Source organism: Neofelis nebulosa, chromosome 8 (assembly GCF_028018385.1).
Source record: "Neofelis nebulosa isolate mNeoNeb1 chromosome 8, mNeoNeb1.pri, whole genome shotgun sequence".
NCBI lineage: Eukaryota > Metazoa > Chordata > Mammalia > Carnivora > Felidae > Neofelis > Neofelis nebulosa.
The window spans coordinates 132,523,657-132,541,260 of record NC_080789.1 but is presented as its reverse complement, the minus strand read 5'-3'; the positions used below and the strand labels follow the sequence as shown (position 1 = coordinate 132,541,260).

At 43.7% G+C, this 17,604-nt stretch overlaps 1 protein-coding gene across 14 annotated transcripts in view; it reads left to right on the top strand.

Moving 5' to 3' along the window:
• The window catches only part of CELF2 (CUGBP Elav-like family member 2), an 835,088-nt gene extending 830,115 nt beyond the window's left edge, over nucleotides 1-4,973 (top strand). For 13 of the 14 annotated variants that reach the window (XM_058682201.1, XM_058682202.1, XM_058682193.1 and 10 more), the window contains one exon: nucleotides 2,191-2,659. In XM_058682201.1, coding sequence (XP_058538184.1) covers nucleotides 2,191-2,318 — 128 coding nt within the window. In that variant the 3' untranslated portion in view covers nucleotides 2,319-2,659. Of the gene's footprint in view, nucleotides 1-2,190; nucleotides 2,660-3,765 lie in introns of those variants that run through there. The other variant, XM_058682192.1, reaches the window with a different exon arrangement.
• Nucleotides 4,974-17,604: the final 12,631 nt, after the last annotated feature.

The window sequence follows — 17,604 nt, the reverse complement described above, 5'->3', positions numbered from 1 at the left end:
GCCCAGTTTAATAGAACATTTGCCTGAATCATTCCTCCAGTTTAGTAATTCATGTGGGTAGTAGGCTGTAGCCGTACAAAACAAAGCGAAATAGATACAGACCAGTGGAAACGCAAATGAAAGTGAATGGTATCAACAAAAACAGCGAGGTGGGAGGGGTGGTACTCAAACTTAAGATCCGTCTCACTGGTAATGGGCAGCTCATCTAAAGACAATGTTTCGGCTTCTAAAACCCCATTATCATATAACACCTTTCTAATTTCTGTGCTATCAACCAGCAAGGCCTGAAGCCTCTGTGTTTAGGGGAATTAGTATGGCAACCACTGAAAGTCACTGTTTTTACCCAACTGGAAAGGCTGTCAGCCTGAACTCAATACACTATGGCATCTGCTACATAAACCCCCTTGTGATGGTTCGTGAGCGAGTGAAGTGGAAAGTAAGTGGTTACGTAGGGGGTGAGCGTGCACTTGGGTAGCTTACCGTTAGGAGCTTCCCTGCACAAGGTTTTGAACCAGATTTTTATACTCCTCATTGCTAAACAATGTCCTGGGCTTATCTGGAGATTGGAAAGGGATTGTGCTTCAGGGTCTGAATTTAAGAAAATATGTACAGCCTTGAAAAGAGATTATATCAGCCCACAAACTATTCAACCAGTGTGTAATCAACCTACGCCTATGAATATCAGCAGACAATTGTATGCAATGCTACGCACTGTTTTCAATTTTTGTCACAAGCTACAGCATCCCATACCTACGTTTCTCAGTGAGCCAGCCTAATGGTGGCGGGGAGAGGGGAGGCCAGAGTTGTCATAAGCTGGTACCCCATTCTTCCATGCTAACTAACCTCGTGGCCAGGTTTCGTTGCCCATTTCACCCTTGATCCATTTCCATTCTTTAACTATCTTGCTACTTCTGGATAAAGACCTGGAAGGAAAGGAGAAAATCATAGCAAAAATCTTGGATTCACGATCACCCATACCAGGAATTGGATTTAGTCAAAAATCTATACCCCCATTTTGCAATACAGCCTGCCTAGGAAAAGCTTTGCTGCATTACACCATATGCTCATTTTTATCAGCTGAGAACTCTGCGGAAGGTATATTTTATGTCCTTGTCTTCCTCCTCTAGTTTGTAAAGGAATTTTCTCTTTAGCTTTAGACTTTTAATAGTAGATCGTTGAAGAAGCCTAATACAGAACGTTCTTAACAGAGCGAAGATGCACTCCGTATAATGGCTTCCTTTCAACCCCAAGTAGGGACAGTACAAGCTCGACAGCTTTACACCAGCATTAACTAAAGAAAGTTTTGCGTGTACCCTGCCACCCCCACCCCCAGTGTCTGAACAAACCATATGATCAGAATTGTTTCTGGGTCTTTGCAGAGCATCACTCGTTCTTTGTCAGAAGCCTGCCCTCCCTGCCATTTTGGTGGTGAGTGTTGGTACAGAGAAAGATGCTAGGAAGTCTGTTAGGGTGGTTCTTATGCCCTGAGCTGTTCACTCTTAATATTCTTAGAGGTTGCAAGGCAGAGATTTCCAGTCTGTTGAACTCAGCGGAGCTTTGAAAATGGAAGTTGAGCTATGGAAAAAAGGCCCAGCATTTCCCTTGGGTCCCTAGGTTCCTCCCAGAAATAACTCCACAATGTTAGAAACCAAGTATAAATTACTCCAGAGTTAATTCACTAACTGACCCCATCCGACAGAGGAACGGGTATGGGCTCTGTGGATACAGATGGAGAATTGGAATGAAAGTCAGGATCTTTGCAGGGCACCGTCACCAGCCCTGCCTTTAAACCTCACTGGGTTGGGACCTGTGAGCCTCTGGGGGGCCGTTTGAACCCTGGAGTATGTATCCCTATGCTCCCATGAGCACCACTTCAGGGAACCCGGGGCTCTCTCAAAAGGGTTCGGTAAACAAAAGAGGCCGGGAGTTGGGAGATGTAGCTTTTCACAGACGGGTTCTGTTGCCGTGATGCATCAGCTTTTCTCCCTGCTTCTCAGTGGAGATTTCCAGTGCTGCCCATAAACACTGCGTGTCCGTACATGGTAGGCACACAGTGAGCTGAGTGGAGCTGCACGGAGCCCACAGGACGTGCACATCACCTACCACTTTCTGCTAACTCTCCAGCCACCCCGTGACGCCCTGCTCCCTCTCCATGTTGATTCCCACCCTCCTTCCCCTTGTGTTTTCCAGGTTTTGTTAGCTACGACAATCCGGTGTCTGCACAAGCTGCTATCCAGGCTATGAATGGCTTTCAGATTGGCATGAAACGCTTGAAGGTCCAGCTGAAGCGCTCCAAAAACGACAGCAAACCTTACTGATCCTAACCCCAGAGGCTCCCTGCTCTTATTTTAGCTTTCTTAGGGTAAGTCCCACAAGCCAGCCTGTTCTCAACAGGAAAGGCAGAGGAGGACCACATTGCCAACTTTTACCAAGAGAGACGGTTATTTTTACAATAAGGCCTCCATGTCCCCTTCCCACTCCCCCGTCCCCGTTCGCCATAATTAAAACTCGGGCTACCTTGTTTCTATTGAGTAAACTCCTCTTCCAGTTGTGCCACTGTATTCTCCTTTGTTTTGCAATTTGAATCTCCTTTTACCTTTGTTTTGTTTTCGTTTTTTGTTTCTTCGGTTTTGCTTTTTTTTTTTTTTTTTTTTTTTTTTTTTTAAGAAAAACACACATAAATAAATGACATCTTGAGAATTTAAAAGGCAAACAAAGGCTAATGTGCAATTCTAACTCTGAGACCCCTGGTGCCCCAGAGCACTGCCTGGAGAATTCACCCCTCCTTGTCCGCGCCCACCCTCGAGGAGGGCGCCAACCGTTTAGAGGTTAAGGTGGTGGCCTAGCGCAAGAGAGAAGCCAGGAGAAGCACTTAAAACAACACAAACGTCTTTCCACTACATTTGGTTCTGTTTTAACAAGTAGGATTTTATTTTAGGGTTCAAAGAAACATGACATTTATTGGTCAGATTATTACACTGGTTGTCTATTTCGTTGTTTTATTTTTAGTTTTTAGAAAGGATTAATGTAAAAAAAAAAGATTTAGAGATCTGTTTCTTAAAGCTACAGGGTTTAAAAATAAAATAAAAATGAGTGAAAATACTTGATGTTTCTTGAAAGATAAATTTAATAATAAATAAATAATACATAAATACATAAATAAAAAAGAAAGCCACAGGCCTGTAAATTTTATTTGTAAAAAAAGCATTTCTATTTTTGTACAAAATTTTTACTGCCTCAGAAATAATGGAAGTTATTTATTGCCTATTGTTAACTTATTGGGTACCTAAAGAGCAGTTCTCTGTGCTAGCTAGATCCTTTTGAAGTAGTCTCTAGAGGAATCGTTCTAGGAATGGGCTTTTTTTCACCGTTGAACCCTAGGCCTACAGTTCATGCTTTATCCTCTCGTTGTTCGTATCTGTCTGATTATTTTGTTCGTAACTTCCATTATCTAGTTTACAGCTCAGTCGTCTGACTCTCCCCATATGTTACATCCGTTGAAACTGGATCCTCTCCCCTTGTCCCTTGCCAGCCCCCATCCCAAAACACCCAGAATCCATCCCCTCTCCTCCTCCGGATGGATTCTCTTGGGGTTCCATTGTGCTGTGGATAAAGATTGTAAGAAATGCAAATTACGCGAATGGCTCGTAGACTCCCTAATGACCTAAGATTTGCATTAGTTTTTCTCCTGCACCCTTAAGAGTGATTTTGTTGCTGCTGCGTAGATTCTGTGTAACTTTTTACTCTCCCTTGTTTTCTCCCTAGACATCTTCATGCCCGTTAGTTCACCGTTTGCCTAGCATGTCCCTGTGGCGTCTCAAAAAAAAAGTTTCATCGTCCCGTCATTGTTTCTGATGTCTTTCTGACCTCACATCACATTTGGTTCTCCTACTGACCTTTGATCTAGTTTGACCTTTGAAATTTGCATGTGACCTCATCTAGCTATTGAATTCTGGGAAGTCAATGTGAAAAACATTGCTGCATTCATGCAAGACTGAAATTTATTATTAGACAAATTAATTATAGAAAAAACCTGTGGCAAAAACGTTTCTTTCTTATTTTTTTTCTTTTCATAAAACAGACTTGAAAGTATTATACAGGGATTGGCATTCTTCCCGGTCACTGGTAACAATAGCAATATGTGTCCAGGGACACAGAATGTTGGTTTCTAACAGACTACTTCCAAAAACAGTTTGAGAAAAAAACTGTCTGATTTTAAGTCTCTAGAGGTCTGTAATAGTTTTTACATTTTTCAGGCAGTGTAAAGTTTTTTGATAAGGCCATTTTAGGTGGCTCACTTTCTCATTAAGATATATATATAGAACCACTTTTTGTAGATTAGTATAAGAAAAATATTTACCCTGTTTTGGGGCAAATGCTACCTATTTGTGTCACCTTTTGCTGAACTGACTCACAGTTAGACAATCCATGGTTTAATGCACATGAAATTACCTATATTTTATACTGTTTCAATGTACAGGAGAAAGGTTACTGTAAACTGTGTTACGTTGGTGCTTCTGTGAATTAAGTTGTGGCTTCATCATGAGTCTTACGGTCTTAATGTTCTCTGTTGATAAGACAAGTTTAGAATTGGTTTACTTAAAGAATTTCAAAAAAAAATGTTTGCTTAAAAAAAAAAATTTCATGTGAGGGGAAAAAAAAAAAAAAAAAACCTATTCCAGAATAAGTTTTGTGTTGGCTTGTAAAGCATTGATGTCATTTTTTTTTTTTTATTGTGGACTATTTAGATGTGTTTGTGTTCAGCAAAATGTGATTTTTTTTTCTTTTAAAGAAAAAAAGTGAAAATATATAGTGCCAAATTCCAAAGGTACTTCCTTCCTAGAGCTTCAGTGTGTTTCTTGTGAGAAGTAATTTGATAACATGGGTATTTTATTATGTGTTTTGTATAAATCCCTAATATTTAAAAAACAAAAAACAAAAAAAAAGAGGTTAAAAAGTTTGTTAACTTGCTATCCTGTGGTCTTGTTGCCTGAAATTGTTATTGTTTGTTATTTCTCTATGATGTTTTTTGTAAGACATTGTATAAGTGCCCATGTCTCACTTTTTTAACCGCTCTGCACATCAATGCTGTGACAGCAACCTCACAATGTATTTTCTTCATAATATATGGAAACCTCTAAGGTGAGAAAGTTTTGAACTTTTAACCCTTTCTACCCAGAGCTATCTGGAATGTGGGTAACTTTTTATACTGTCATCATTTTTCTTTGTTCCGGGGTGTTTCTAATTTGGATCCCCCCAGATACATCTTTTTTTGGTTTTGTTTTTGTCTTTCCTACTTTTTTTGTCCATTGGTTGAGACCCAAAAGAAAAAAACTCTGCAAGGCAAATCTGAAGGAAAAAGAATATACTTTAACCCTCTCTGATTTTTTTTACCCTACACCATTTTTGTTTGTTGTCGTTTTGATTATTTCTCATCATTTTAAAAAAAAATCAGTATGCTCCTGAAATTCCTTCTCTATTGGCTAAACCTTCTAAAGGGGGATGGATGATAGGTAGATTCAGCACTTACATTAACCTTAACTCATGTATGCTTTTGAGATCAGGTTTAGGAGTCTGTTCTAGTGCAGAATATTTTCATTCCACTTCCAATTAAGCGACTTTGTGTTGAGGTAGAATTTTGAGGAATTTTTGTTTCTTACATGCTTAAAAAGTTAATGATGTTTCTCATCAGCCGTTGTGCTGAGCATTCTCTGATCCCAGCAGATACCTCTGATTAAGCAAGGTGTCTGGGGTTAGAAGCTGATAGCCCTTTCCCTTTGGGTTCACTTTATTAACTGAAATCATGTACAAGGGACTGACCACGGAAGTAAAACTCTGTTCTTTATCTCAGTTACTGACCAAATACCTAGTACCAGGTCCTCCTGCCACTTTGTCAAGTGCCACAGTACTTGGACTTCGACTTCACGTTGAACAGCTCTCTCTCTGTCTTGACAAACCCCTAGGTCATCCCTCAAGCCCCAACACAAACTCCCGCCTTCTTGAAAGAGGCCCTGGAAGCTTCTTAGTCTCTAAAGGAGTTCAGAAACTACTGGCTCCCTTTCCTTCCTCCTTTTTCCCACTCACCACTCTGTTTGGTTTCGTGTGGATGGGATAGCCCTGGGATGGAAAGGACTAGCCTCTAATGATGCAAAAAACAAAACCACAAACTCAAAACAAGTTTCCTTCTTCCAGCACATGCACTTACAACGAAACGATCTGTATTATCCTCACACGTGTTTACTACTGCTGGGGCCTTCCTTCATCCTTTGAGGGCTATTTTGTACTTCCTGCAGCAATCAGCTTAATACCAGAAGTTACCGCACGTGTCTCTCACATACAGCACAGGGTGGCTTGTGGATGCACAGAACACAAGAGAACACCATCTGAGTTTCAGACTGTCCTCTCCTTTCACCCGCCTGCATCTCCCCAAGAGGAGCCTGAGTGCCGGTGACGGTGACCGCAGGCTCAAGACGGGCACTTCGCATTGGGTGTCTCTTCTTTTGCAGGCAGCCAAACATTGAAGGGCAAAGTTTGGGGGTTTCTCTTGTTTTGGTTTTTTGTTTTTTGGGGTTTTTTGCATGTTTGCATTGTTCTTAAAGCTAACCCTCAGAGACAAACTGTCCTTTTACTCACTTTATCTTTTAATATAAAAAGGAAAAAAGCTGCAAGGGTGCAAAGGGCCTGTGCCAGAAGAAAAAACACACAGGAAACTGTTTTTTTTTTTTTTTTTAAATCAAGTGTAGAGAATAGTCGTTTTTAAACTAAATTCGAGAATTGTGAGAAAATGGCCGTCCTCAAAGGCGTAACAAGTTCATCTTTCTTTCACCATAGGGGTTACAGTTCTTTGGCTTGTGCTACTCTGGACTCATTTTACTGTTTGTTTTTATTATCTTAAGTGCTAATTAACAAGAAATAAAATTTTAAAAAAACCTGTAGTTTCATTACCTTTTTGAATAATGTCATACAAAAAATGTATTTGTGTTTTTTTGTGCTGTGAGAATTGTTGTTTGTAGATTAATAATATCATTTTGTTTAGAATTACAAAATAGTTTTTAAATATTGTCTGAGAAAAGCCAAAGTTAATGCAACCTAGTGGAAACTGTAAGACCATTTGAGTATTGTTTGTTTTATTGATGCATTTGGATTTTGTTGTTTGATGGAATTTGAGCCAAAAAAAAAAAAAAAAATACGCAGGCTTTCCTATTTCTACAACTGATTGTACTTACGCATTTTGTACCAGTGGAACTTTTTATACTGGAGATTAAAAAAAAAATGGAAATTTTTGTGGCTTACTCTAGTGGGCCCCCTGACAATGACTGATTTCAAGTTTGATTTCTGGTTGATAGAAAGAAAGTTGCTTTTCTTTTGAGAATTAAAAACTTTGGCTTGATTTCTTTTTTCCCTTTGCTTATATCTAGCATTAGAATTTTGTCTTAAAATACAGCGGTAAGTTTCACTTTTTATTCTGTATTGTGCAGTTACACAATAAGGTAATTAGATTTAGAAGTACTCAGTCACTTTAAGTGGATAAATGTATTAGTTACAACTTTAGGGGTTTGCTTTTTTGCTGTTTAGATCAAAGTTTTTTCTGATTCTTCTGTCCTCATTGTGAACATAACCGTGTAGTTGAAACAGTCAAACTTATTTTTGTAACGTATGTTATTGTGTGATGCAGTTTTTTGCTTCTGTCTCCAATATTAAACCATTTTCCTAATACTTGTTTCTCTCTCTGCGTGTTGTATTGTTGGTGGTCATTCTGTGTTGGTGATGCATCTACACACCTCACTGTTTCACGTATCTGTTTTTTTTCTCTATGTTGTGTAAAAAGATACAGTCGATTCCACCTAAGTGAATATCTGATTTGGGGAAAGAGAAAACCACACACCAGCCACCTCCGATTTATGTACAACAATAGCCCATCTTAACCACTGCTTCCAAGACCGCTACTACTTACTGCTATCGTTCACCCAAATAACTGCCTCCGGTGTCGGATCTGCCAAGACCCTTTCCGGTCTTGTGAGCACAGTGTTACATTTCACCCTCTGTCCTCTCGCCCTGTCCCCCTCGCGGGTGCGCGTACGCGGCTCCTCACACTCCCTCACAACCGCTCTGCTGTGTCACCTTAAGAAACGTCCGAGCAGCAGAGCCAGGGCTCCTCCCACCTCCCCACAAGGCTAAAGGCACGTGGGTGCAAAACCTGCTTAGAAACTCATCACGTATTTTAAAGAGGTGAGCTGTAAGGGAAGAACCAACCAACCGACCTGGTGAACAGAAGATGGGAAAAGGGTTCAACTTAAGTTCATGCGTTGCTATTAATCACTACCTACTTATAGAAAGGTAATTTATTTTTAAGAGCTAACTGAATCCAGGGGCAGCTTTCATTATTAAAAATAACAGAAAACAAAGGAAATCCCTCCAAGTGCTCAATCTAGAAGCTGTCCTCGGAGGCGGGAGGGGAAGGAGGTAAAGGTTCTCATGCTCACATCCTCATAATCTGTCCTCCATCTCCAAGTGAAAGCCAGGAATGCCATATGCATCCACACACTCCCTCCCGAACGAACACCTGGTTTTTAAAACCTTGCCCCCCACTATCCCCCCAACCCGTCACCAAAAAAACGAAAGAAAAAAACCTCTTCCTCGTATGCCCTCTGAAACTGAAGCTCCAAGCCCCTCTCCCTTTTCTGCCCATCTCTCAAGCTCAGGAATCTGACCGCTCTCCAAGTGCTCTTAAAAGATTCCACTGATGTTTGCTCCCTCTGTCTTAGCTCTCCTTCCAACCTCTCAGACGCACAAACTCCGTCTGACTCAGGCCACCCGGCACCGGGCAGCGTGCCTCTGGCTGCCAGTGAGGTTTTCCCTGCAGGTGCTCAAGCCCTTCGCCCTGTGGTTTCGGCGGCCCCTCTGCCCCCTAGGTTGTCTCTTCTGGTCGGCTCAACGACCGAGGGGCCCGGTGAGGCAGAGGAAAGGAGGCTCTTTCCCCCCCATAGGCCGAACACCTCGGTGAAGTGACTTCGCCAGCTCCAAACCTGCACGGACAGGAGCTGACTTCCAGCCAATACTTCCGCTTTAAATCTCACACTTCATGAGACTGCCTGAGAACCCACGGCTCACCTCAGTGGGGAAAGATGGCTAAGGGTGTGTTTTGTTTTCTTTTGTGGATGGGGGAGGGAGGGAGAAGGGGGTAAGGAGGGTGATTCTTTCCGAGATGCAAGTGTTTCTTTTTAAAATCTGTAAGTAATACAACTATATATATATATATATATATATATATATATATATATATATCTCCACCATTTGGCACAAGGCAAAATACTCATGCTAAGAAGTAAAAGAAGGGGAAGACAAAGCCAGTTTCTTCTGTTGTTGTTTTAGAAAAACAACACAAACAGGAATTCTCCAAAGAAGGGGACAAAACTGCTAGTTCCCTTAAGTGCTCATGATTGTACAGCGGGTCCCTGCTTGAATTCATACTTCTCATTTTGATTCTGTAAACCACCACTGCAGTGTCAGTTAGCGAGGCGTATCTGTTTGCCACACACGGCCACCTTGGGAAACTACAGAACTGCCAACATTTACCACGCTGACGGCAGCCACACACGTCTGCCCAGCCCACAGCACTTAGAACAATCCGTGGGCTGGGACTCTTAGCTGGCAGGCTAGGAAACACAGTGAACATAAATGTACTGTGAATCGTTCCTGATAAGTGAATAAAACATTGTGACCAAACAATCAGCTTATTCACTTATCAGGAATCGACTGTTCTGCTAATTCGCTGTTTTGTTTTTCATCTCTGTTGTAGCTCACTATTTTTGCTGTGTTCTGTTTTCTCCTCTCATGCTTGGGCAGAATCACTGGGAATACTATCTTCATGTGACCATAAAACGTTTATATCGAGTGAAATGATATCTTAACAAAATCTATGCACTTGCTATCAGGAACACAATACTGGATGTGTCTTATATATATTGAACTATATAGTACTCGATTTCTTAAATAAAGCTTAAGAAAGGACTCTGTTGTGTGTAAAGTTAATGTGATTATTTTTCAAGGCAGTGTTTCTAAGGGGTATCTTTGTTCTTTTAAGTCTTGAGTGATACAGGATATTTTTCATTAAAATTATATCACTGGCTTTATGACTTACTATTCAATAAATTTTCTTTGGAAACAAAATGGAGTGGGGGGAAGTTCTTCCGAGTACATTTTAGCAGATGTCTATCTGGAAAACCATCCCCTTACTGGTGACCATGGCAAATCTCTACCCAGGGCACGATGGGTGGCAGAAGAGAGCAATCCCTTCATGCCAGAGACCCCTGGAAAGCATCTAGAACTGGCCCTACACTAGAAAACCCAAGTGCCTTTCTGAATGTGATCTCTTCAGGCCCAGAAGAAAGGGGACAGAAAAGAAAGATCCGAGAATAATGCTGGTTTGCGTCAATGCTTTCCCAAAATGCTGTGACTCTAAAAACTATACCCTGCTGGAGAGCAATGGCAGTTCTATTCAGGACTGCAAAATGAGAGCGAGCGAGAGAGGGCGTTTGATCATTCAGGATGAGAAGGGTAACATTTCAAAACGATATGTGAGAGAGACATCCTATAACAGCTGCAAAGCTTAAATGGGAGTCCTGCTGCTTGGCCCCTTGAAGAAATACTTTTGAAATTTTTCCTACAGGCCACAAGTCTGAACAGAATGGAGCGTTGTCTTGGATTTTTTTGCTTTGGGGTTTTATGTTACATTTGTTTTTCTTGATTAATGTTTGAGTCTAAGAAGAACTCCTAAACTTCTACTTGAAAAATGGCACAGGCATCCTAATCCCTTATAAAACAAATCTTTGTAATCCCTGATAATGAGGGACAGAGACAGCATGGCTAATGAAAATCCACAGACAATCCAAAATTCTTCTTCCAGTCTCTGCCTCCTCCCACATCCTACTCATCAATTTGTCACAAAAACAAAAACAAAAACTTCTAGTGAAAGCGAAGGATCCGAGAAATCGCCAAGGGTAGTAAAATCAAAGGGTCTAGACAGACTGTGCTTGCTGGAGCCATGGAGTTTGGGTTAGGGGAAAGAAGTTCTGTTTAAAAAAAAATTTTTTTTTTTAACATTTTGAGAACCATAGTTCTAAACGACCTGGGTTCAAGTGTTGAACAGGTGCTTACACACGGAGGTACCCTAGGAAGTACTTTTTCATAGTCTTGCCCTGAGCATCAGTCACATATCTAGGAAGCATCTTTTTTTTTTTTTTTTTTTAAAGAGAACCTATCCAAGGCGATAATGGGTAGGAGAGCTCTGAGGCTCCATCAGGAAAGAAGGAAAACCAGCGCGTGCCCTCTCCCTCTCAGCCCCAATTCAGTGGTCCCCCCACTACTGACTCGCCACCCCGGGCCTACGTCAGTAGGAGACGTAGGAGACCTGGCTCAGAATGAGGCTCGCGGGTCTGTCAGGCGGGAGGTGCTTCAGGGGAAAGCTACACTTCTTACCTTTCTCTACGGGGCAGCAAAGCAGGTATCAACTTACACCTGCCTACATCTGCGGGATGTTTTTGAAAACGAAAAATGAATACATAAATCCATACATATGAAATATATAAATGTAAAAGACTGGTCACTTACAGTTAAAGCCCCAAATAAGCAGCCCCAATTCTGAGACAGAATGAACTTTCTTACGTGAAGCTGGCGTTAAAGGTACGCAACACTCTTCGGAGCATTCTCTGGTGAGCCACGCTGCCTCAGTTGGGATGCCAGCTCTACCACTAATTATCCACGGAATCTCTCTGTGCCTTACCCTCACTGGCAAAACAGGGATGAAAAAGTACCTTCCACGTGGGCTTCTTATGAGGATTAATTAAGCCAACACGCAGAAAACACTCAGAGCAGGGTCCACCACACCGGGAGCGCTCAGTAAAGTCAACCAGTATGTAGCTGTGGCAGTATTTACTGACACGGCCAGCCAAGCTCCCCTCCGCGGGCCTGGTCTGTTACTCTCTCCTCCCACGTGTACTCTCAGCCAACCCCAGAGAGCCCCACAGCTCTCCCTGGGTTCTTGAGACAAACACGGACAAGGCGAGACCAGATGCCACAGCTCCTCAGGTACAGATCTCTGCACTAACAAGACCCAGAAGAGGCTCCTCCCGTCATGAGAAACTGTAAACCAGAGGCATGCCCACCACACGTTACAGGCTAGCACACCCACACAGTCCTGCCCGGAGCCAGGGAGACAAAGAACTAACTCCATCCCAAAAGGGGTAACTGATTCCTCGCTCTAATCCGCCCCTTCCTACCTCTAAGTATTATATTTAGGTGTCTCTTCCACAAAAGAAAACCCCAGCTATCCAGTATGGGTCCTAGGTGGGTGTCAAAATCACCTAGAGATTTGCCTGTTAATAGCCTGTAGGTTCTCTGCCCTTCCAAGGCAAAGCTGTGTCCACAGCAACAACCAGAATCAATACAACTTTGACCACCTTGGGAAGAACAGAGGTCAGGGCTCAGCAGCTTGAATGTAGCCAAGCAGAGATCTTTCTAGACCACCAGCCCCATCTTCACCCCATCCCCGATTTAACCAAAGATACTCTGCTTTTGTTTATTTACTGGTTGTCTCATGTAGGATTTTATTTAGAAAAACCATTTTCCTACTAAAAGCATGAAGATTTCTTAAACACTGTTTTAGAAGAGCATAACTGAGAGAGAGGCTCATCAATACCTAAGCCTTGTGACAAATACTGATTGCCTTTGGAGTCATTCTCTCCTTTCCTCTCTCGTCTCTCCACCCTTCTATATTCTCATAGTTCTTTGTCTGCGATGCATCACGACATTCACTATTTACTGTGCACTGTTTACACGTTGCTTATGTCTGTCTCCTTAAGCTAGAACATGAGCTCTCTGGAGGTGCCTGTCTCTCCTTCATCACTGTATATTCGGTGCCTCACACAGTACCTGCCATATAGTCAGTGTTCAAAACTGTTGGGTGGATGGAAGGGTGGCGAGAGAGGGAGATGAGTGGATGGATGGGTGGATGGATGGATGGGTTGATGGATGGATGGATGGATGGAAGGAAGGAAGGAAGGAAGGAAGGAAGGAAGGAAGGAAGGAAGAAAGGGTGGATGGGTGGATGGGTAGAAGAGTAGATGGGGGGATAGATAGATGGATGTATCAATGTAACAGGTGATCTTGCTGGGACCAGAGAAGAGAGTTCCATATTAAATGGACAACTCAAGAAATATCTGTGGAGGGAGTTCTGATTATGCTATGGTCTGGATTATGGTTGACGATGGTGGAAACTGGACACCTCTTGGCAAAAGTCAGGAGCCACGATGTGAGGCCTGGGACATAGGTGGGGACAAAGAAGAACACTCCCTGCTTGAGGATCCCAAATATGCAGGTTTTTCCTTACTGCCACAGGGCCAATCAGCCACTGAGTCCTGAATGGAAGGACATTCCTACCATCAGGTCAAGCCACCTTCGGTATGCTGTCATCTCTTTTAGGCTAAATTTTGCACCCTCTCAGAAATATTTTATATGTAAGGACTATTCCTAGAAAGATTTTTAACATCTAAGAGACCAGAAAAGCTACAGAAAGGAATACAAATCAATACCAAAAAAAACCATGAATAAAGGCATATGATTCTTCGGCATTCCTGAGCAGCAAGTCAACTCCCATTTGCCTCGTCTCCCATTTGCAGCTACTGTTCAATGTGCCAGGATGGGGCCCAGACCAGCCCCAGGCAGTATGGTACCACTCAGTCATTAGAACGGCCTCGAAAAGGCAAAAAGTTGATGCTGCTACCGGGATGCCATTTAGCTCCTGGCATCCAGGAAATGCATCCAGTGATGTGTTAGCTACCACAGAAATATTGCATAATCAATTAATGGTTCATTTATTCCAAAGATACGTATTAAGCAGCTACCACATGCGAGGCCCTCTAGCAGGCGCTGGGACTGCAAAGACAAGTAATAGGTGGTCTTGCCTCCGGGAAATTGCCATCGTTAGCAAATGTGCCAGGTAAGGAGAAACCCTTCAAATGAGCCTGTGGACCGTCCCAAAAAAACATCGTGTCTGCGCCGCAGACAGTGTTATCACACACATGAAGCTTCGTACTGGAGTTCCACCCAGATGACAGTTCTTTCAGATATTTTAGTCCTTGGCGGGGCTCAGCACCACTAGGCACAACGTCTCCCTGGCTAGAGCTAAAAGGTCTGTCCTCAGAATGAAATAACATGGGTGATGGGGGTAGAGGAGCTGGCTCTAAAGTCTTCTATACACCAAAGTCTCTACAAAGGACAGAGCTGAGCGAAGCGGCTCTGTGTGTTCAAGAGTCATGTTTCCAAACTGGCCAACTGTGGCACATTCCTTCCGGTCTACGGAATGTGTTCATCCACTAAGTTCATCTCTTTAAACAATATGACCCGAAACAAAGGAGAACCTTCCCATTATGGAGTACAAGGAAGATGGGAGAGGACTGGTGAGGGGAGACAGAGCCTTGGCATGACAAGACACCCTGCAGAGCTGACGGTGGAGTCACCGTCCACCTGTATGAAGTCCCAGGCCCCACAAGCTAGCTCTGCACCCAGTTCTGCCCACCCACTCTGCCCACCTTCCCATCCCACCGTGAGTGTGTGCTCCACCATCCAGAAGCCTCACCGAGTTCTCCTATGGAAGTAGGTCCACCCCAACGCTAGTATCAGCTTCAGCCCAGACGCAGTAAAGTTGGTGACACCTGCCAGCTTTCCCTGGTGTCCCACCCTCTGCAGGGCGGGCTTCAGATTAGAGAGATTTCTAATTCGACTTCCCTGTTCCTGGGATGAAAGGTGAGAAGGGCTTTCATCAAGTTGGCTCTAACAACCAAGAAGGAAATACTGAGAGGACTCTGTCATTAAAGAATGTGATAGGAGTGACATCACCAAGACGGGCAGAGGCTGGAGGCTTCACTCCCCTTCACAAGAACCACTAACAACTATTCACGGACAAGACGCCACTAGAATCCATGGACAAGACGCCACTGGAATCCACTAGAATCCACGGACAAGACACCGCTAGAATCCACGGACAAGACGCCACTGGAATCCACTAGAATCCACGGACAAGACACCGCTAGAATCCACGGACAAGACGCCACTGGAATCCACTAGAATCCACGGACAAGAGGCCACTAGAATCCCAGAACACAGGAGTGAGGCTGAAGCACCCACCGGCACCACAGAGACCAAGCCAGACGGCACCTCAAGGGTGAGGGGAACACTACCTACTGACCACACTCCCCCGGGCCAGCAGGCACGATGCTGACAAGTCTATCCTGAGCATAGGGTTCCTCCAGTGGGAAAAGAGAGCCCAGGGATGACATCCAGCCCCACCCCCAACACTGTGGGTCACTTCATGGGAGCCCCTACTCTGGTTTCGCCCCATAGGGCATACAGGGGATTCTGTGGGGCTCGATCACGAGGAATCTGATTGTGATAGAGAAGCAGGGAGGGTCCTGCAACAACCAGCACTCAGATCTTGGGAGACCAAGTTCCTACCTGTAGAGCCCAAGCAGTATGCCCAGCCAGCGGATTTGCTCACGGGCAAAACCAAATTGGTGGCACAGTCTGACCAGAGAACTCAGGAGGAGCCCGGTCAGCCTGACTCAGGTGCTCACGTAAGGAGTTCTGCTGGCCCTGGAGCCTGGTCTACCCATCCCCAGGCAGAGATGCTGAGTCAGCCTCACCCGCTGGAAAACATGGCTCCCAGACGCTCCCAACCAGAAAGCCTGTGAGGGAAAATTGGGGAGTTCCCCTCCCAGTCTCACCCAGGCAGGAGAACTGAGTCACAGCCCCATCTCCTGCAGAGTATGGACCCCCGCCCCATCTGACAGGAAGAGCTGGCACATATACCTTGAAGCTGCTGCATAACTTGGCAATGCTTGAGCCAGGAGGCAGGTGGGCAGAGCTGATTACCTCCGGAGCAAAGCCAGTGGTCTTGTTTGGCCAAGGAACCTGGGGCACAAGTCAGCCTGAGTCAAGACCACAAAAAGCCTCAGTGGCCGGGGAGCTGCATCTCCCGCCAGGCCTAAGCAGGAAAACTAATTTATAACACCACTTCCTGCTGAATACGGCCTTCAGTCTGCCTGACAAAGAATCTCACCAGCAAGTAGACCATCCGAAAGCCCTGCTTTCGGTGGCACTGGGACGGAGAGTACAGCAGATGGCTTTCCCCGTCTGCTCAGCAAAACCAGTGGCCTCACCTAACCGGGATATTCAGTGCACACTCCTGGTCCCCAAACAGCAGAGAGCTAATTCACAGTCCCACCTACTGCCGAGTACAGTACGCAGCCCAGACCTTCTAGTAAAGCCCAACCAATGAATCCAGGCAACCAAGGAACCCATCCTGCATCCTCACTTTGGCAGGAAACCAAGCCAGAAGTCCTATCCAGCCATTCTCAGCAAGGGGCCCATCCTCCATTCTGACCTCAGAACCCAAACAGTTCCCTCCCCCAAAAATAGACCCTAAAAGCCGGCCCAACCTGCCCAAGGACATTAACAGCAGACACACCTAGAAATCCAAACTGAGCTGATGGGTGAAGACTGCCTCTGCCAAAGCAAACTTGCAAAATCTTAGAGATCACTTACTCAGATGGACGGAACCAATGGAAGGAATCAAGGGTCACAAAAAAGGAGGTAAATAGGACACCACCAAAAGAAACTAGTAAAGCTCTAATAACTGACCCTAAAAAAACTGGACATCTATGTATTGTGAAAAATTCAGACTAGTTACCTTAAGAAGTTTAGTGAACTACAAAAAAAAAAAAAAAAAAAAAAAAAAAAAAGACACAGAAAAGTAAATAATACTAGGAAAGCAATGCATGCATGAACAAAGAAACAAAGAAACCATAGAAACCATTCCACAAAGAAACAGAAACCATAAAAGAAAAAAACCTAGAGCTAAACATACAATAACTGAATTGAAGAATTCAACACAGAACTTTAAAAGCAGATTCGACCATACAGAAGAAACAATCAGTGACCTGAAAAATAGGACATTTGAAATTATTCAGTCATAGGACCAGAAATTTAAAAAGAATGAAAAAGAGTGATAAAAGCCTATCAGATTTATGAGACACAATGAAAACAATATTCACATGATGAGAATTCTAGAAGAAAAAGAGAAAGCAACAGAAAGTACATTCAAGGCAATGACTGAAAACTTCCAAACCTGGCAGAAAAAAAAAGACATCCAGATCCAAGGATCCCAAAGGACCCCAAAAAGAGTGAACCACAATATCACAAACCACATTAGGGCTGCAGAGAAATACATTATGATTAAACTGTCAAAAGTCAAAGGAGGAAAAGGGGCACACCTGGGTGGCTCAGTCGGTTAAGCATCCAACTTTGGTTCAGGTTATGATCTTGTAGTTCTTGAGTTCAAGCCCCGCATCAGGCTCTGTGCTGACAGCTCAGAGCCTGGAGCCTACTTCAGATTCTGTGTCTCCTTTCCTCTCTGCCCCTCCCCTGCTTTCTCTCTCTCTCTCTCTCTCTCTCTCTCTCTCTCAGAAATAAATAAACATTGGGGCACCTGGGTGGCTCAGCCAGTTGAGCATCTGACTTCAGCTCTGGGCATGATCTTGTGGTTCATGA